This window comes from Pipistrellus hanaki (assembly GCF_964339955.1).
Source record: "Pipistrellus hanaki genome assembly, chromosome: 6".
Taxonomy (NCBI): Eukaryota; Metazoa; Chordata; class Mammalia; order Chiroptera; family Vespertilionidae; genus Pipistrellus; species Pipistrellus hanaki.
The window spans coordinates 87,787,229-87,808,327 of NC_140508.1; the positions used below are offsets into that span (position 1 = coordinate 87,787,229).

At 46.3% G+C, this 21,099-nt stretch overlaps 1 protein-coding gene across 1 annotated transcript in view; it reads right to left on the reverse strand.

Annotated features, from left to right (window-relative positions):
- The window catches only part of TAF4B (TATA-box binding protein associated factor 4b), a 50,199-nt gene extending 37,203 nt beyond the window's left edge, over positions 1 to 12,996 (reverse strand). The window contains exons 1-6 of the mRNA XM_084887057.1: positions 12,352 to 12,996; positions 6,069 to 6,214; positions 4,955 to 5,062; positions 2,782 to 2,943; positions 2,572 to 2,694; positions 595 to 684 (exon numbers count right to left, since the gene is read on the reverse strand). Of these exons, the coding sequence (XP_084743183.1) occupies positions 595 to 684; positions 2,572 to 2,694; positions 2,782 to 2,943; positions 4,955 to 5,062; positions 6,069 to 6,214; positions 12,352 to 12,643 (921 nt within the window). The 5' untranslated portion in view covers positions 12,644 to 12,996. The remainder of the gene's footprint in view (positions 1 to 594; positions 685 to 2,571; positions 2,695 to 2,781; positions 2,944 to 4,954; positions 5,063 to 6,068; positions 6,215 to 12,351) is intronic.
- Positions 12,997 to 21,099: the final 8,103 nt, after the last annotated feature.

Sequence of the window (21,099 nt, forward strand, 5' to 3'; positions counted from 1 at the left end):
TTTAATTCAATACATCTTACAGAAGAATATGCCTACTAACAAAATAAATTTTTTAAAATAGCCTTTCCAGCCCAGCTGGCATGGTTCAGTGGTTGAACACTGATCTGTGATCAAAAGGTCATAGTTCAATTCCTGGTCAGGGCACATGCCTGGGTTACAGACTCGAAAAGCAGCCGATCAGTGATTCTTGCTCATCATTGACATTTCTATCTCTCTCTCCTCTCCCTTCCTCTCTGAAATTAAAAAGCCTTTCCCGTAAATTTGGCATTATGCTGTCAATTTCTAAGGGAATGTGAGTCATTAGGACAGAGCAGAAGGCCTTATTTTTTTAAATGTCAAGAATTTTGCACATACGAGCATTAAATAACATAATCAGGTTATATTCATGATTTAGATGTTACTTCTTTTTTCCCAGTGTGTTCCAAACCAAAGAATATGAACCAGCAACGGGAATTACAACACCGAGAGGCCTCTCCTACACAGCTAGTTACCTTCACCTTCCGTTGATAGCACGCTGAAATATCCGGGTTTTAAATTACGTCAAAAGTAATCTAGTACCAAGAAGTTTTCCACGTAATAAACGGGTAACTCTACCTTAAGAAAGGGGACTAGGTGAGGCTGGGGTGAAGACTTGAGTTCAACATACAGTTGTCTGGTAAATTCCTCCGCTTCGATTTTTGCATCCTGAGGACAAGGGAGAGAAAGACACTTTTAGGTCTACACATATTTTAAAGCAGAAACAACATGTAATTCATGATTGTAAACATAAGCTCTGAACAGTGATACGTCCATCATTCAACAGAGGCATTTTTTCATGTCCCTTGTGAAATGAGTAAGGTGAACGATGGAGATGTCTGTCCATGCACGGATGATCTCAGTAAGCAAAACCATAGTGGAGCGGCAGCCTGTGCAGAGCTATTGCACCAAAGACTGTGACGAACCTGTCTAAGTGGACACAGAAGTCCTACATTTCTTAGGTAGAGAATAGGAAGATATTTGGTTTGGGGGACTGGAGGTTTTTTTGTTTTGTTTTTTTAATTTTGAAATCGCCTTCATCAGGATACACTATTTTTAGAATGCAGGGAGGCTGTAATAACAGATATACAATTGTTCCAAAAGACTGAGGAAGCCTTCCATACTGCCTCACATGCAGGGCATTTCAGGGGCTATAGACCTCATAGCGATAGACCTCTATGGCTACAGTATTGCCCCTTCCACAATGGCCAACGAGGCAACTCTGACACGGAGACTTCCCAGAATGAGGCTTCCAAAGGCTGGGAGACCACACTATCCGACTACAATGTTGGTCTTCAATGCATCCTTCCAATTGCTCTATGGTCAAAAAGGGGAACTACAGACAAAAAGAGGGGTACCCCGTTCTATGGAAAGTAACCTCCCAGGGTGACCTGATCATAAATTCCTAACTGGGCAGCTCATGGGCAGTCATGCCCAGGCCTGAGCTTTAGTGGGGAGTTTAAGCCAGCTCTGTCCATTGCTCTTGTGCATTTATATAACAAACCTTTGCAATGTCAGAGGTAAAAACCCAGAAAGGGGGTATTAACCTTCAAAAAGAGCACATAATCTTGTTAACTATTTTGTACAGTGTTTCCCAAACTTTTGACATATGTGTACCCCTTCTATAATTTTCGTAACACCGAGTACCCCTCGTACTCATGAGAACGTAGAACTAGGCGCAGCTAAGCACGGTGCAGTGCATATCCCCACCAAACTCCGGTGCAACGCGTACCCCCACCAAACTCTTCCCGTACCCCTGGGGATACGCGTACCACACTTTGGTAAACACTGTGGTGTAGTCCAACGCCTGCCTTCATTTTCCCCACTTCCATGTAATCTTCCTTATGTTCCCGCCTTAATTTCAAATGCATACACAAAGAGGCAAAACTGTTATTCTCCAGAGCATTTGGGATCTTGCTTCTCAGAATACATATGTCATCAGTTTGGTTCAAATAAACTCATAAAAATAAAAATTCAAAATTATATTTGTTATATCCTCAGCATATTTCTTAAACAATATGCAGTATTTGCTAATTTCCACTTTCATCCACTTTTTAACATACCTAAGTACTTTACCTGAAAGAGGACAGAAGAAACCATTTGGTAGCTAAAAGACACGCATCTTGGCACTTAGATAAATCTCAATGATCATCCCATCTACGCTGTTCATCTCAGAGAAAGAAGCTGAGGCCGAAGGAAGTTAATGTATTTCCTTGGGCCCAAACGTTTGTTGTCTGGACATACACAACTGAATTTTATCACTTAATAGCCCAGCTTTTGGCATTTACAGTTCTAATAACTTTTTATTTGACAGTCAACCTTCTCTCCAAGACCCCTTTTGGCGAAGGGAAGAATACTGACACAGAGGAAGGAATGTATACTACACGGATTGGCTTGTCTGAGACTTATAATCATCACAAAGCTTTTAAGCAGCAAAAGCAAAGTTTATTTAAAATCCATTTTAAAATAAACTCCATTTACAAATAGTCATTCCCCATTTAAAAGACTTTCTATGGGTTCTTACAGAGTGTGCCAGGTTTCATCGCACTGACTTACCAAAAGTTGTTCCACCAGCTTCTTGACATTCTGCCCCATTTCTGGGGACTGTGATCCACTACACGCTAGTTTTATTAACATCGCAAGGAAGTTCTTACATTTCTTCACATTCTCTAGCATCGCCTAAATACAGAAATAGAAACAGGCTCTCATAACAGAGTTAACATTTTTTGAAGAGCTGTATTTATGGAAGGAGCAGGGAGAGCTTACCGGAGTAAGACTGGTCTGAGCAGCTGCGGAGCTCCCTGCATTGGGGATGGGCTCGCTAGAAAGGGTGTGTACTGCTCCCAAACTTGAAGACTTTAGGGTGGTTACAGTATTCGACGGCTTCACGGGAGTGACTGTGACAACGCTGGATGGCACCGCCACAGTCTGCAATGAAAAGGAGCACATATTGAGATATGTATTACTAGGACAGGTATCGCAGTGGCGCCTCATTTCACTTACCAGACTGTACAGGTGGACTTGAAATCTTTGCTTTTATGTTATGTAACAGCTACAAAGTAGCTCTGGACTCGAGCAGACCTGGGATTCATTCTTTTCTTTTCTTTTTTTAAATATATTTTATTGATTTTTTACAGAGAGGAAGGGAGAGGGATAGAGTTAGAAACATTAATGAGAGAGAGCATCAATGAGCTGCCTCCTGCACACCACCTACTGGGGATGTGCCTGCAACCAAGGTATATGCCCTTGACCAGAATCAAACCTGGGACCCCTCAGTCCATAGGCTGACGCTCTATCCACTGAGTTGAACTGGTCAGGGCTACCTTCTTTTCATTGACACTTACTGAGTGTTGACCTAAGACAAGTTACTTACTCCTGGTAACCCTGATTCCTGTCTATAAAAAACAGGAATAGCAATGGTACTACTACTTTAGGGTTCTTTGTGAAATATAGTACCAAGCACAAAGTGCTCACAAAATATTAATACGTCTCTAAAAAGGATTGGAAATAGTAAGCCTTTATATAGAAATATAGAATTTCCTGTTGTGTAATCCTCTGCTTTTTCATAAGTATAAAGCAGAGAGATTTACTGGCCATCTTATCCTATATAATAAAACCCTAATATGCAAATCGACCAAACGATGAAATGACCAGCAGGGGCAGATGCTCAACGCAGGCATCTGCCCTCTGAGAGGGAGGTAAGCAGTGGCAGCAATTACCAGGCTGCTAGCCAAGGCAGATACCAGCGGGGGGGGGGGGGGGGGGGGGGGGCAATCACCAGCCCACCAGTGGCCCCACAGATGGCCCTGACTGCCAGCCAGGCAGGCCTAGGGGCCCTACCCTATATATTGGAAACAGTCTCCTAGATTTAAAAGTTAAAACCTGGCAAGGCTAATCTAACCCTGAAAAACAGGATAATGCAGCGATGACATGCATGGACTCTGGCTTGCACTTTTGGGGTCAGCTCTGATTTTGACACAACTGTGTGACAAAGCCAATTACTTAACTTCTCTCTGCTTCAGCTTTTCCACCAATAAGATGGGGAAAATGATACTACTGCCTCAGAAGGATCATGTTATGTACCACTTTTTATAATCAGGGCAAAAAAAATGTAGCTGCCCATACAACAGCAAGATGCCTTACACCTGTATGTACAGTATGGTCACTGGTGCATGCAGCGTTCTGGATTGTGAGAGAAATGTCCTACTGCCAGTTTAGGCCCAACATCCCCTGAGGGGTCCCAGATTGAGAGGACGCAGGCTGGGCTGAGGGGACACTCCCCCACCCCCGCCCGAATTCGTGTACCAGGCCTCTAGCTGATAAGCTGCTTTTATGTAGACCATAAGAGTAACTAAATGGTATCATATTTTCACACTGAAAAGAATTGCAGTTGCTTCTTCTACCTGCACTGAAATGAGCTGTGATTATAGCACCACCTGCAGGATAAAACGTTTCACACAAGAAATCAAAGTCGGGTAGTAGTTTAGAAAACCATATTGAGATAAAGCAACAAGCTTATTTTAAGGATAGACACTAAAAGTGACAGAATATGAGTAAAGTTTGAGGGTAGAGAGAGAATAATATTTACAATTCACACATAAAACTGAACACTGCACCATAATTCTAATGTAAATGCTTGTATTCTATAGGCATACAGCACCTGCTTCTGGATACTTGGGGGAGAAATGGCAATTTGATGCATTTGTGTTCATTTAAAACATTCAAGTAAAGTTGACATTCCACAAATCTACATCCTGTTTATCTTTATTTCCCATACCTCCAACAGTTACCAGTTTGATACGTGTCATCATAGATCACTGAATTGCTCTCTTCAATGTCACATAGTCAGCAACTTACACATCTGCAGACCACAGCTAAATAATTCAGAAACAGGAAAGAATGGCCAGGGCACACATGGCCACACGTCCGTCACACTTACCTGTACCAAGGAAGGCTTTGTAACTGTGGTTACCACGGTAGCTCCCATTTGTGCCAGTTGTTTAGCAGGTGCCACGGCCACTTTCTTGATTAACTGTGAGTTAGAATTCTGGGGGTTGGAGAGAGAATACAGAGTCATCAGCGTTAGTAATTTAAAATCAACCAGTACTGGGGAAAACATTAAAACACTTTACCGCAGCAAATTTCTTCGTTATACCTGGCTTTCTAACCTTATATATATTATGTACATTCTCTACTATGAACCTAACTGGTCAATCGACCAGTTGATATTTCATATACGTAAAGAAGCAAGTGATTTAACAAATAAGTATCAAATTATTTCAGGATAAATATCCAAACTCGACTGTATGGCGCACATAGAAAACACAGATTCTTATTTGCTATCAGTGATTAAAAAAAAATAAATAAATAAAATAAAATAAAGTCTGCTAATCTATCTTCTCAACCCACTGCAGTTAGATAACACAGCAAACCAGAAAGGAAGGAGTAGCTGTCAGTGACAGATACAGTAATGAGAAAAGGACTGGTTGAAAACCCAGGATCAAATCAGAAGACTAAAACTGGGGGGTAGGGAGATTTAAACTGGCAGAGAATGGCATTACCACAGAGAACAGTGTAATCTTTCTTTAGGATGAGCCTGACTCATCAAGAAAATGCTATACTATATTCAGCACTTTCTATTTCATCAAAGAAAGATGCCCATAGTATATGTGTGTGTGTATATATATATTTTAACTCAGGCACACAAAATAAGCGTCAGGTACCTGGAAAGATCATCATTTATGGAAAATAAGTTAGTTCTGTACAATGCCAAGTTGATAAAATACTACATCAGAGTTCTGAATTTCTTAAAGGTAATTTCTATAAGCTATGGATAAAAGTGTATACTAAACTACAGTCTTAATATTTTGCTATAAATTAAAATTGAAGCAGAATGGATTTCTTTCTACTTAAAGATACAAATAGCCCTTTGAACATTCCCTTAAAAACTACAAGTATGAAGACTGAATTTTTGTTTTAGCAATCAGCAAATGACAAAATCAAGTATCCTGATAAATTAAAGAAAATGGGGGGGTAAAGTGAAGGTATGTTACCGGCATTGCACAGATTTTGACTGTTTGAGGATTCGCTGGTAGAGCCGGCCTTGAAATTATGGTACTTGTAGTCTCGGCTCTTGTTACAGGTTGCTGAGGAGATACCAACATCAACTGACCACTGTTACTTTTGATCAAAACTGTTCCTATATTGAAAAATAAAAAAAAAATTGACGTAGCTGATAAATGAAGCATTATCATCAGATATTTCTTCTCCTAATTCTTTCAATAATGTAAATGGTCTGAAAAAGTGATTATTACACACTGAATTCCATAACAACTAATATATATGCGAACAATCAGAACAACCAGGACAACCAGTTGGTATGACACGCACTGACCACCAGGGGCAGATGCTCAATGCAGGAGCTGCCCCATGATAGACAATGCATTCCCACAGCCACCCTCCTGAAGCCGGCCAACATCCCCTGGCCCCTCCCCCTGGGCTGCCAGCCCAAAGGCCCCTATAGGCCCTGATTGCTGACCAAGCCTAGGGAACCCACCAGTGCATGAATTTCATGCACTGAGCCTCTAGTTATCATAAATAATATAAAAATGTTGTTAATCAAACCTAGTTAAAAGTCTAAGTATATGGCTGAAACCTTTCTGGAGGAGGCAAAATACTTTTTTCTTCATGACATGAAACTATAAAGCTACAGTAAGACATCATGAGTAAGAAGGCATGGTAAAACTATACAAACTGACCAATGGAACAAAACAGAGAAGCCCAAAATAGACTCATACATATATGTAATATTGAATTTTCTTAAGAAACCCTGCAGATCAGTGAGGAAGAGAGACTGACTATGCAGTAAACAGGACTAGGTCCATGCATTATCTATATGAAAAGACGGAAAGCTTCACACCATCCACAAAAACCACAAGAATCAAGGGTAAAAAAGTTAAACCTTTTAAACTCTTAATATAGAAATTTATCATTCTTAACTTGGAATAAGAATCTCTTAACTATATAATGTTTGATACATTTGACTATATCAAAAGAGCTTTTGTTTAGCAAAAGACCACCAAGTAAACAGACAAACCACAAGATAAGAGAAATTTTTAGCTCACATATACTAAAGGGACAAATGTCCAAAATGAAAAGGAACAGATGCCAATGACAGGGAAAGGTAAATTAAGACCCCAGTGAGATCCAAAACTGGTTTGGCTCGGTGGATAGAGCATTGTCCTGCAGACTGAAAGGTCCCAGGTTTGATTCCAGTCAAGGGCATGTGCCTTGGTTGCCAGTGCATCCCCAGTGGAAGGTGTGCAGGAGGCAGCTGATTGATGATTCTCTCTCATCGGTGTTTCTAACTCTCTATCCCTCTCTCTTCCTCTCTTTAAAAAAATCAATAAAAGATATTTTTTAAAAAGACCCCAGTAAGATATCAATTTATATTTACCAGATAGGCAAAAATTAACAAGTCTTGAAAAGCATTTGCTCATTTCATGTCTCTGTGTCACATTTTGGTATTTTTGTGATATTTCAAAATTTTTCATGTTATTATATTTATTATGATGATCTGTGATCAGTAATCTTTAATTTTCTTGTAATTGTTTTGGGGTGCCACAATGCCCATGTAAGATAGCAAACTTAATAAATGCCATGTGTTCTAACTACTCCACTAAATGGCAAGCAATTTCCCCCATCTCTATCCCTTTTACCCAAGACACATCAATACTGAAATTAAGTTAGTAATATTAACCCTACAATGGTTCCTCACTGTTGCAGTGAAAGGAAGAATCCCAAAGCTAGAAATGGAGTGGGACAGGCATATCTAAAGCTGAGACAAACTGAAAATTGAGCTTCCTGCACCAAACAGTTAATAATGCAAAGGAAAAGTCTTGAAGAAAATTAAAAATATTACTACTCCAGTGAACACATGAATCATAAGAAAGCAGAACAGCCTTGTTACCGATCTGGAGAAAGTTGTAGTGGTCTGGGTATTAGGTCAAACCAGTCACAGTATTCTGAGTAAGCTGAAGCCTAATCCAGAGTGAGGCCCTAACCCTCTTCAATTCTCCAAAGGCTGAGAGAAGTGAGGAAGCTGCAGAAGAAAAGTCTGAAGCTAGCAGAGGTGGGTTCCTGAGGTTTAAAAAAAGGAGCAATCTCCGTTAATAAACAGAGAAGAGATCTAGCTAAGACAATTAATGGAGGTGGTTCAGGTGACACAGGTTTGCAATGTCGATAAAGGGCCTTACTTTGGAAGAGGGTGCCATCTAGGACTTTCACAGCTAGAGAAGTTAGTGCCTGCTTCCAAATCTTCAAAGGACAGACTGACTCCCTTCTTAGGGGCGAATGCTGCTAGTGACTTGAAGTTGAAGCCAATAATCCTCATTTACCGTTCCCAAAATTCCTAGGGCCCTTAAGAATTATGCCAAATCTACTCTGCCAGAACAAAAAGCCTGGTTGACAGCACAAGGGTTTAAACATGGTTTACTGAATACACTGAACTAACTCTTGAAACCTACTTCTCAGAAAAGACTCCTTTCCAAAGAATTACTGGTCACCCAACAACACTGGTGGAGACGCACAATGAGATTAATGTTTCTGTGCCTGCTAACCCAACATCCCTTGGATCAAGGAGTAATTTCAACTTTCAAGTCTTATTGTCTACACTAATAAAAGAGCAACATACTAATTGACCATACCTTCACGACACTCACCAGCCAATCAGGTGGTTTAATTTGCATACACAGGCACCAAGAGTTAGTAATTTTAATGGGGGTGGGATGGGACACTTGCATTGTCACTACAGTGACGGCATTCTGCACCACCCCAGCCACTCTGGCCTCTGGGCAGTGTGTGAAGGCAGAATGAATGGCTGCTCTGGGCCCCAGTGAAAAGGCGGCTCCAGGCAGAGTGAAGGCGGTGCTGGCAGCCAGGGGAAGAAAGGCCCATACTTGCAGGAATCTTCGTGCATCGGGCCTCTAGTTTAATAATAAAAGGGTAATATGCAAATGGACCAAACAGCAGAACGACTGGTCGCTATAATGCACACTGACTACCAGGGGGAAGATGCTCAGCCACAAGCCGGGCTCACTGCTGGCATGCGCAGCAGTGGTGGCGGGAGCCTCTCCAGCCTCCAAGGCAGCGCTAAGGATGTCAGTCAGATATCCCCCAAGGGCTCCTGACTGCTAAAGGGCGCAGGCAGGCTGAGGGTCCACCCCCTCCCACTGCATGAATGTCATGCTCCAGGCCTCTAGTTATTTAATAAAGAAATCTAGTTTGTACAGCTATAGCTGCCATAGATAGTGATTCTTCTGATGGATCTAGGTAAAGTAAATTGAAAATTTTCTGGAAAGGATTCCCCACCAACAGCACTCTCCGTCAACCAGCCACACCAGAGCTGTCTACCCATTCTCTATGAGTCTGTCTCAATTTTGATTGTTAGTTCAATTAGATTCCACATGAGTAAAATCATATGGTATTGTCTTTCTCCGACTAGCTTATTTCACTTAGCATAATGTTCTCCAAGTCCAGTCATGCTGTCACAAAGGGTACTATTTTCTTCCTTTTTATGGCGAGTAGTATTCCAGTGTGTAAATGTACCATAGTTATTTTATCTACTCATACACTGATAGACACTTTGGCTGCTTCCAATCTCGGCTACTGTAAGTAAGTCTCAATGTGGCCTCCTCTGGAAGTCCTTGGTTACAAGGCTTCTCTCCAGCTGCTCTTCAGATGGTTACTATTCAGGATGAGTTTTCTATGCTTTAATTGTAATTCAGGTTTGGTCCTGGGAGAAGGCGAGGGTAGCTTCCATCTAATCTGCTGCCATTTTGGATCCCCCATTTACATATTACTTAAACCAGTTCTGATCATAGAGGAAATTCTGAAGTAAAGAGAAATCAATACTTAAAGTATATCATCAAATCTCGCTTCTCGAATGTCGCCCATCTCCAACAATTCAGTTCTCAACCAACTTATTCTCAGAAAAAAATGTGTCAGTTGTCAACCAAAACTTCAGAGTTCAACCAGACAACCCTCTCATGCTGATACCTCAGCATGACAAAAAGCCTCTTTCAGGCAACAAAGGAGAAAATGCTTTTGTTGCTGGTGAAATCAGGAATTAGTGAAATTTTAAAACATAAAGAGGCCATTAAGAGTGCTAATGTCGCTGAGGGTGTGAACATGCTCACCAAACACAATCAACTGAATAGGTAGAAAAGTGTTGTTGGCTGGTGTTGGATAAACTGAAAGCAGCTCAGCCAATGCTCTCGGTAGCAGCATTTCAGAGGCAGTGTTAAATGAAATATTTGTTTAAGGCTAGAGGGGGTTAGTTTGATATAAGAAGTGTTAATTTTTTATAGATTAAACAGCACATTAGATATGTATATGCATATGAGAAAGGTTAAAACAGGAAATCATTATGGGGATCTGGGATCGATTAATTTAATTTACATCATTTCTAATTAGAAAAAAATTATTAGGTCTTCAAACAAATCGCCTTCTGGAGCGAATTAAGTTCAAGATCCCAGGTTCCAATACCATGTATACTGTCCTTAAAGTGTCAATTGCTAATTCTCAGTATGTAAAAGAAATGGTACAAGAATCATAACCTTGCAAAAACAATAGTGTTTCCATTTCATTCTTCAACTCTTGTTACCTTATTCTGCACGGATGAGAACACAGTGTGCTCCAGCCGCACATCAGCAAGAACCCCCACAAGCTGCTCTCAGAAGCACGCCCCCTCCTCTGGGGCAGAACGCCACTGCAGGCACCTTATCTCCCCTCTTGGGAGTGTTTCTCCAGGGCCACCGGGTAAAATGTGCTGGTGCCACGTACTTAGCTGCGGCCCTGGTTTGCTATCTAGTGCTGGCAAGTTTCAGTCTGGTTTCTGCGTATAAAAAGATAAGGCTCTAAAACTCTATAAATCACTTTTATCACTGATACCCAATGAGGCATAACTGTACACACACCCCAAGTGGCAAGCACAGTGCTGTGGAAAGAGGACAGCAAAACAGATCTGGATTCAGATGCCCTCTGACACCTATGAGCTTTGCATGGGGCACATTACCCTTGGAGAATGGTGATTTGCTACCTATTATGACCAACAAACAAAAGAATACAAATGCATAAAAAGTGTCCAGCCCTCCATAGGTGATCAGTACACTCTCAGTAAGGGATCAGTTCCCACTTATCAGCACGTCTTCACTCTTGAAAGTTCTCCCATTTTAACACTCTCTCTGATTGCTTATAAACAAACTTCACTGACTACACAGCCAGTGAAATCAGGAGATTTCCCTCAAACACATCCACAACTCCTTCATAAGCATGCACGCAGGATAATTCAGAACTAGAAGGACATGGACCCAGGGATGCACACAGCTTAACAGGTACCAACTGACACAGAACTTGATCCGAAGCGACCAAACAGCACGTCAGCTACAAGAGCGACCCCATCATTTCGTTTCAACCAAAAGCTCGGACTTCCTTACCATCGCGGCCTGCCAGAGTTCCAAGTCTGCCGAGCAAAATTAAGGGAAGAGTTCGCTCCAAAGAATGAGCCATGAGCTTCCCAACCCCGGCAATTCCAAGAGGCTTTCAATTGAGGAAAGCAGTAACATTCAAACATCCTTTATCGAATGTGTACTATGCAAACGATCAGCGCACAACCTTTGCGTAAGTCATGAGGAGCACCGACAGAGCAGCCTGGGATCAAGAAGGCCCCCGGCCCCTCTCCGGGAGCACACAGGCTGCAGGCTCCGCCTCAGCCCTCAGACGCCTGTCCCACCCGCACAGGGAAGCCGCTCCAGCACACCACACCAGCACCGTCCTCCCCGGCCTGGCAGTCCCCCGCCGACAGAGAAAGGCAGTCACCGGCTTCCACAAAACCCCCTTTCCGCCTGACACCCAGGGCCCTCCGAACGCAGCTCAGTGCCTCCGCCTGTGCGGCGGACGGCTGGCCCAGGACGGCGCTGCCCGGCAGGGGCAGGGGCAGGGGCAGGGGCAGACTCGGCTTCCCCCGGCCGCTGGGTGAGAAAGCCCAATGCCGGGGGGCCGCGCGGGGAGGACTCCGAGGCCCCCGGGCCCGCGGGGGGAGGACGGAGCCCCTCGGCGGGGCTTCCCGGGGCTTCCCGCCAGCTGCCCTCCAGGAGGCGCCATCCGGATCCCGAGGGCTGGGCGAGGCGACCCCGCAGGGGGACCACCTACTGGGGCAGCGCCACCCTGTGGGCACCCACCCACCGGGGGCAGCGGGGACCCTCAGGGGCACCCACCCACCTGGGGCAGCGCCACCCTGTGGGCACCCACCCACCGGGGGCAGCGGGGGCCACCCACCTGGCGGCAGCTGGAGGTGCGCGGGCAGCTGGATGGTGGCGGCGGGCGCCTTCACGGCGACAAGCTGCGCGGCGGGCAGCGCGCTGACAGGAGCCACCGGGGCCGCCAGGGTGCCCGCCGGGGGCCGCGGGGGCTGGGCGGCCGCGGGCTCCACGCGGACCTGGACGGCAGCCTTCGCCACGGCGCCCGGGGCCGCGGAAGCGCCCTCCGCCCGGCCCGGCCGCGCCCCGGCCGAGGAGCCGCCGGCGGGCAGGGGCGCGGGGCCGGCCGGCTGCGGGAGGCCGGCGGGCATGGCGGGCTCAGCGGCCGCGGCGCCGCTCCGGGAGCGCGGGCGGGCGCAGGCGGGTCCCGCGGCGGCCGGCTCCGGGCCCCGGCCGGCCCCTCAGCATCTCCGGGCGGCGCGCGGCCGGCGCGGAGCCGCTGACAGGCGCCGCCGGCCGGGACGCGGGACCCGGCGCCGCGGGCTCCGCCGCTCCCTCCGCGGCGTCCGCACGTGCGGCGGCTCCGCCCGGCGCCTCGGCCGTCCCGCCGCGGAGAGAGCCCGGCGGCGCGGCTTCCGAAGGGGCGTCCGCGAGGCGCTCGCCGCCGGCCGCGCGCCGCCCGCGCTCCGCGCCACAAGTTTCAAACCCGCACGCCGCCGACCCCCGCCGCACGCCGCGCGCAGCCCCCCGCGCCGGCGCCGCCCTGTTTATATAGCCACGCGGAGGCCCCGCGCACGCGCACCGTCCCCGCCCCGCCGCCCGGGGCTTTCCCGGAACCCGGGCGCGTGATTGGCCGCGGGCTGGAATCGCGCTCGTGACGTCACTGGGGGCGGTGCCAGGGGCGTTAGCATCTTCCCCAGGATCCAGAGGGGGCGGGGCGAGCGGGCGGAGGGCCAGCGCGTGGGCGGGGTCAGCCTGTGGGCGTGGCCAGCCGCGCACCTAAAGCTGCGCATCCGCCTTCGCATCTGCCTTCCCCTCCGCGCGGTGCCCGCGGCGCGATCCTTAAAGGCCGGGTGGAGGCTCTCCACCCGCAGATAATTTATAAGCAGATTCTTGGAGGCTGGTGTTGGAAAACAGGAACTCGGCAGTAAACACTGCCAGGCTTCCTCAGCGTTGGTCTGAGGGCTTGGCTCTAAGGCCACAGCTGAAATTAACATTACAATCGACAAGGTGAAAGTTTTCAACGTCCTCGTCTTTTAAATGTTTAAGAACGTTGCATAGTCTGTAAGACCTGCCTATTTTCATGTAATTTGAGAGCTGAGCTGCCCCCTAGGAAAATCCGCTCCCCTCCGCGCTGCTATAGAAGTCTCCATCACCCCAGCTCACTCAGATTTCTTCCGCCCCTGTCTCCTTAGAAACGGGGACCGTGTCTGCGGACTTGGATCTTTAAATTCAATCCTAGACATTCTTTGAATAAAAGTGCTCGTTGAATGAATCAATAATACAGTCCCATGTGGATTTCCACAAAAATGTTTTGATTTCTGGCCATTGTAATAATATGACACTTTTATAGGAACTGACACTGCCCTGAGAGGGATTTTGCAAGCAGATTTTGCAAATTTGCAAGGCGACCTGAAGTTTAAGGCTTTGGTTCTCTCCCTCCACGTAAAACCCAGTGGACAGGTGCTCCGTGCTCACAGGCCTGCAGTCTCCCACATCTTGAGTCCCGACCAAGAACCTATCCCATGAACAGATCCATCGCACCCCTCAATCCATGCAGACGTGTATGATCACTGACCTCTCGGAAATCTCCAAGGGGAGTTGGTGGGGGGTGGGAAGGAAAGCTAAATTAGCTGAGCACCTCTGCGTGTGCTGGTCACTAAGAGATGCATTTCCCTGTTTTTTCCAACGCCCAACAACCACCTCGCCTTACTGGTGTGAACGCTGCCTTTAAAAGAGGGATTTCTCCAAGAAGTTGGATTCAAACTGGTCCGTATGGTGTCAAAGGACACCTCTTTCCACTGCTCCACAAACGTCTGACTCATCATGCATCCCACACCGCCTCTGGCACAATGCCTGGCGCGTACAAGGTATTTAATAAATAGATGCTAAGTGACTTTGTTAAAGGAGCCGTGCAACATTTTTAGTGACATGGATTTGAACCCGGAGCTGCTCTTCTAGCTGGGCAAACTTCAGCCTGGGCATTTTTCTCTCCAGAGAGGCTAGAGAGTTCAGTGAGTATTTGTGGGAAGAAGACAAAGTGTGCTCTGAGAACGCTCCAGACCCCAACTCCCATTAGACCACCACCCTCAATTCACATATTTTTCTTAGGAAAGGTGAATAACCTCAAGCAAGCTACAAAGAGGCTCGGCAGAGAAAGCACACTTTTTCCTTAAGGTGACCTGGCATATTTTTCTTGTAACGTTTTGTCTGCTTTATAGCTTGGTTCACTGATGGGAATTTTAATTTTCCAGTCGCAAAGAATGCTCCTTACTCAGCACAGAAACGACTGTCCTGAACTTGGAATTTAGGAATAATTTCGTTCACTGCATTTCCTTCCTATAGAAGCATACTAACAAAACAGGATATGCAGGAAGGCAACAGGCATGTTATCCTCTATGCAAGAAAAGAAAAAAATGGCAAAGATTACAACTTGGTTTTATTATGTTTATCTGTTAAAATATTGGTAAAATTAAAGATACTGAAAAATATGTACCCATTTACCTTATGTCCTAGACCAGTGGACGGCAAACCACGGCTCAAGAGCCAGATGTGGCTCTTCGGCCCCTTGAGTGTGGCTCTTCCACAAAACACCACGGCCTGGGCGAGTCTATTTTGAAGAAGTGGTGTTAGAAGAAGTTTAAGTTTAAAAAGTTTCAAAAGAAATTTCAATCTTTGTCCTGTTAATCTTTGGCTCTGTTGACTCATGAGTTTGCCGACCACTGGACTAGTCCCTTTGAGCTGCTGTAACAAAATACCATAGCCCGATGGCGTAGAAAGAGCAGAAATGAAACTCACAGTTCTGGAGGCCGGAAGTCAGGTCGGGGTGCGGGCGAGGCCAGGTGAGGGCCTCTCGGGGTGACCTCACAGGGAAGAGGGGGGAGGGTCTTTCTGGATCCTTTTAAAAGGTACCTATTCCATTTCCCAGAGCTCCTCCCTCCACACCGAGGCGCCTCCCAAAGGCCCCGCCTACTAACACCAGGCCTTTGGGAATTGAGATTTCAAGATTGAATGGCGGGGAGACCCAGACATCCAGACAAAGCACGACGGCAAAACCGGTGTGGCTCAGTGGATAGAGCGCCAGCCTGTGGACTGAAAGGTCCCGGGTTCCATTCCGGTCAAGGGCATGTACCTTGGTTGTGGGCGCATCCCCAGTGGGAGGTGTGCAAGAGGCAGCTGATCAATGTTTCTAACTTTCTATCCCTCTCCCTTCCTCTCTGCAAAAAAATCAATAAAATATATTTTAAAAAAATAAAAATAAAGGAGGGCATCACTAATTGTCCAAAAATTCTGCTCATCGATTCAGGGAATGAGAAAGAACTATGAACAAACACAAGTTACACACCCAACATTTCACTATTTCACACACACATACACACACAGGAACACAATTTAACTTGGGTAAAAACAAAGGCTAAGAGTATAATTGTTGGGTAGGCAATGCAAATTATTTTTATTATCCTTACGATTTTTCAAGTGCACATAGTCTCTTCAGAAAGCAAATAAAAGCTCACTGCTCTGTAGGACTTAAAGAGGAAGCCCTGTTTACCTGTGCAGGAGACTCGCTGAAGAGTCCGCTGGGGAAGACATAACTATTTGGCTAAGATGGTCATGGCCGCACCTTCAAGTTCTGTGCCTGAATCTGTCCCCCGTCTGTGCGCTTCTGCATCTGAGCATCCGAGGTTTTCTGCCCCAGGACACACTCCCACAGCACCGCTCTGCTGTGTCTTTGCTCAAGGAATGCAGCTTAAACTTATAAAAAGGTTTTTTAATATATTTTATTGATTTCTTACAGAGAGGAAGGAGAAGGATAGAGAGCTAGAAACATTAATCAGCTGCCTCCTGTACACCCCCTACTGGGGATGTGCCCGCAACCAAGGTACATGCCCTTGACCAGAACCGAACCTGGGACCCTTGAGTCTGCAGGCCGATGCTCTATCCACTGAGCAAAATCGGTTTTGGCAAACTTATAAAAAGTTTTGACTCTACTAATGAATTCCATTTTTAAATGTTAACATTTTAATCATATTTTTACCCTTTTTTTAAAATAAAAAAATCTTCATCCAACGATATGTTTATTGGTTTTTAGAGAGAGGAAGGGACAGAGAGCAAGAGAAACATTGATCTGTTACCTCAGATACATGCCCCAACCAGGGACCCCGCCTGCAACCTAGGTGTGTGCCCTGGCCAGCAACCAAATCCACAGCCTTTGGAGCAGAGGATGATGCTCCAACCATCCGAGTCTCCGGCCAGGGCTACTCTATTGTTTCATAACAATACTAATTTCAGGTGCATAAGATAATGATTAATATGTGTATATAGTGTGAGACCACATGATACCTATATTAAAGCTTTAATGAGACTGAGTCACTTTTTAAATGTTTTAGTATTTAAAAGTAACACTTCTAAAAAGGTAGATACAACTGACTAATCCTAACATAAGAGATCCATTCACACCAGGGAACACTGGTCAGTCGTTAAGATTTACATTGGAGGTGCAGTCATTGACAGGGACAGTGATGTAGTGTGTACAACAGGCCCGATGCGTGAAATTCGCATAAGCGCAGGCCTGCCTTCCCCGGCCGCCAGCACCGCCGCCCTCTGGAACCCTGGACTCAGGCTTCCCTCACCGCCGGGCTCCGTCCGGAAATATGTCCAGTCTATGTAGCATATTACACTCTTATTATTATAAATTACTAAATTTAAAAAGGTATAAAGTAGTATGTAAAGCGTGATTTCATTTTTTTATAAATAAAAAAACTTTTTGCCGAAACCAGTTTGGCTCAGCGGTAGAGCGTGGGCCTGCGGACTGCAAGGTCCCGGGTTCGATTCCGGTCAAGGGCATGTACCTTGGTTGCGGGCACATCCCCGGTAGGGGGTGTGCAAGAGGCAGCTGGTCGATGTTTCTCTCTCATCGACGTTTCTGGCTATCTCTCTCCCTTCCTCTCTGTAAAAAAATCAATAAAATATATTTTTAAAAAAACAAACTTTTATCCACAAACAAGTAAACAAGATTTTCATAAGAAAATCTAGATTATACACCAAACTATTTTTTTAATATATTTTATTGATTTTGTACAGAGAGGAAGGGAGAGAGATAGAGAGTTAGAAACATCGATGAGAGATAGTCATCGATCAGCTGCCTCTTGCACACCCCCCACTGGGGATATGCCCGCAACCAAGGTACATGCCCTTGACCGGAATCGAACCCGGGACCTTCAGTCCCCAAGCCGACGCTCTATCCATTGAGCCAAACCGGTCTTGGCTAGATTATACACCAAACTATTAACAGAGGACATTTCTGTTTAGAAAAATTCTAAGTGATCATTTCCTTTTTTTCCCTGTATTTTCTAATTTTTCTATAATGAATGAATAATATATCTATCGATATATATATAAAATCCTAATATGCAAATGGGCCAAACAGCAGAAAAACCGAACCACCAGTCAGTGTGATGTGTGCTGACCACCAGGGGTGTTAGTGGTGTCAGCAGTAGGTGCAAGTGGGGCCAGCACTGCCAGCAGGTGCGAGTGCAGGGGGGACTGCAGCACACTGGAGCAAAGAATTTTCAGTGACCACCAGAGGTTCACCACGATGACAGTGACTGGCCTTGGTCTGGCCCCCCTGCTCACCTGCTCCACCATCCCGCCACAGCCAACGCCCACCATGTACTGCGCACGCCCCCTGCTGGTCAGCACACATCATAGCGATTGATTGTTCTGTTGCTCTGCCATTTGGTCTATTTGCACATTAGCCTTTTATTATATAGGGTATGTGTAAATACATATAGATGGTATTCACAGCATTTAGTTATTTTTTTAAATATATTTTATTGATTTTTTACATTTTTAAAATTTCCTTTTCAAGTAGATTAACCATCCTTCTCTTAATGTTATCACGTTTAGTATCTTGTTTAGGAAATCTATCCTTACCCCCCAATCTTAAAGTTACTTTTTTTTATTGTCTTGTAAAGGTTTTATAGTTTTATTAGTATGTTTAAGTCAACTCATCTGGAATCGGTTTATTGTTTTTAATGGTATGAAATAAAGGTCCAATGCTCTTTCTTTTCAAGTGGATAACCAGTTGTCCCATTACCATTTTTTTGTTTTTATTTTTTATCCTCTGCATTACCATTTATTTTTACTTTTTATCCTTTCCTGAGGACATGAGAGAGAGAGAGAGAGAGAGAGAGAGAGAGAGAGAGAGAGAAAGAAATCCTTCCATACTTGCTTCAACCAAGTTGGATTGAACCAACAGCCCAGGTATGTGGTATGTGCCCTGACTGGGAATCGAACCCACAACTTTCTGGTGCATGGGACAACGCTCCAACCAACGGAACTTCCAGGCCAGAGCAATTAAACCTCTTTCAGACAAGTCCCTGTCTGCTCATTCCTGGAACCTGGAAACAGGACTGTCCCCTCAGGGGGAACAGGAGGGAGGACACTTCAAATCGCCGCCTTACCAGGTGGCCAGGGTCAGACTATGTTACGCAACAAACCTCTGCTCCGGGGAGTCCCGCTGTGCTGGCTGACCGGACCCAGCCTCAGGGCTCTGCGTGCAGAGAACATCCCGACTATTCTCTCACCACCACGTGCTCCCACCCTCAGAGACCGGGAAGCTGGCTTCTATACCAAGTGAGAGATGAGGTGCAGAGGCTCCTGGATTTACGATGGGTTTTGTCCTGATAAAACCATCCTGAGTTGAAAACATCAAGTGAAAATGCTCTTAATACACGGAACTACCTAACATCACAGCTTAGCCTCCCTTATAGGTGCTGTGTGTTATTTCCTGTTATTCTTTTTTTTTTTTTTTTCCAGTTACTCTCACGCTGTTGAGCATCTTTGCCATTATTATTCTGAACTCGATATCAGATAAATTTTTTTTAAGTCACTGTTTTTTGTTTGTTGTTGTTTTTAAATATATCTTATTAATTTTTTACAGAGAGGAAGAGAGAGGGATAGGAAGTTAGAAACATCGATGAGAGAGAAACATCGATCAGCTGCCTCTTGCACACCCCCTACTGGGGATGTACCTGCAACCAGGGTACAAGCCCTTGACCAGAATCGAACCTGGACCCTTCAGTCTGCAGGCTGACAAATCGGTTTCGGCTGTATCAGATAAATTTCTTAGTTCCGCTTCATTTCTCTCTTCTTTTGGAGAATTCTCGCATTCTTTTATTTGGGGTTGATTCTTGTCTCCCCAGTTTGGCCGCCTGTTTATCACGAAGATCTGCTACGCCTCTCAATCCCCACCACTGTTTCTTAGCCTCTCGGGCCTCAAACCAGCTCAGAACACAACATTGGTCTACAGGGGGCTAAGGTGTCTGACACGGTGAATAGGAAGCAGAGTGGTTGCGTTGACCCTGGTGGTTGCTGACCGCCCCCCGCTGTGCTCACTGCGCTGCCAGCAGGACAAAGGAGCATGTACCGGATCACGCGGATTTGGGAAATACCAGAATCCAGAATGCTGGGTATGGCTGCGGTTGAGTGCATGTGGTTATCACACCACTGGAAAGTACAGTAAAAAATTGTAGGCTGAAAAAACAAACAAAACAAATCGTAGGTTGAACCATCACAAGTCGGAGACCACCTATGGGTCTCTCCTTCCGCTCAATACCTGGTGTTGGCACACACCTGCACGTTATCGCAGCCCCACAGCGCGTGCCGCCTCCCAGCTGTGGAACTGAGGGCAGACGGGTCCCAGGCGGCTCCCCACCGCAGAGAGGCCCCGGGTGTCGGCCTGCCTCTCACTCAGCCGCTGACTGATCTGCCCGAACACCACGTCTCAGCACCCAGCATGGCCTGTGCCCAACGCGCCCCGTCCCTCAGCAGAGATCAGAGGGAACTTCAACACAGTCCGCCGGTGCGCGCCGGGCAAGGGGAGCTGGTGATGCCAAGCCAGGGCCGAGCACCGGGTTCACGCGCGCCCTGCACAGGGCGGTGCGCCCCCCCACCCGGCCCCGGAGAGCACCCCCGGGCGTGCTGAGCGCTTCGGTGGGCGCCGATCGGATTGCGGGGCGCTGGCATTGGTTCCAGAAGCCAGCAGGTGACAGGGAGCACGGGCGCCACTTTAATCCCACGATTCAAAGAGGAGGGTACAGAGCGAGCCACGGATTCATGGCTCCAGGCAGCCAGAAAGGCAGGCGGGCATGTCAGCGGGGGGTGGGATGTGCACTCCGCCCAGAAAACGCCCCCCACCCCGGCTTCATGGGGATGGAGGGGGGGGGGAGGCCCAGGAGGAAGGGGGGGGGACGTGGGGGGGGGGGCAATGGGGCTCTTTCTATCCTGAAATTCTGCCTGGCGCCCCCTGGCCTGCTCAGAGCATGGCGCCCGAGTCTTCTCACCTTCTCCTTGAGCTCTGCACTTCTTTGAAAGAATTCAACCTCCCTACTTCCTGTTTCCAAAAGGAACATTTTAAAAAGAGGCAAAGCTCTGAAATGATAAGGCAGACGGGCTTTGTTTTTATCCAGTCTGATATCCTTTGCTTTAAAAAACAACTTCCTTCCCGGCACTGCGCACCTTCTTTCCCTGGGCCCGGGTAATCCCCCTCTGCGGGAGGGTCACTCTGTATTCCCGTGTTCCTGTCCCAGCCAGCACAGGCCCGCAC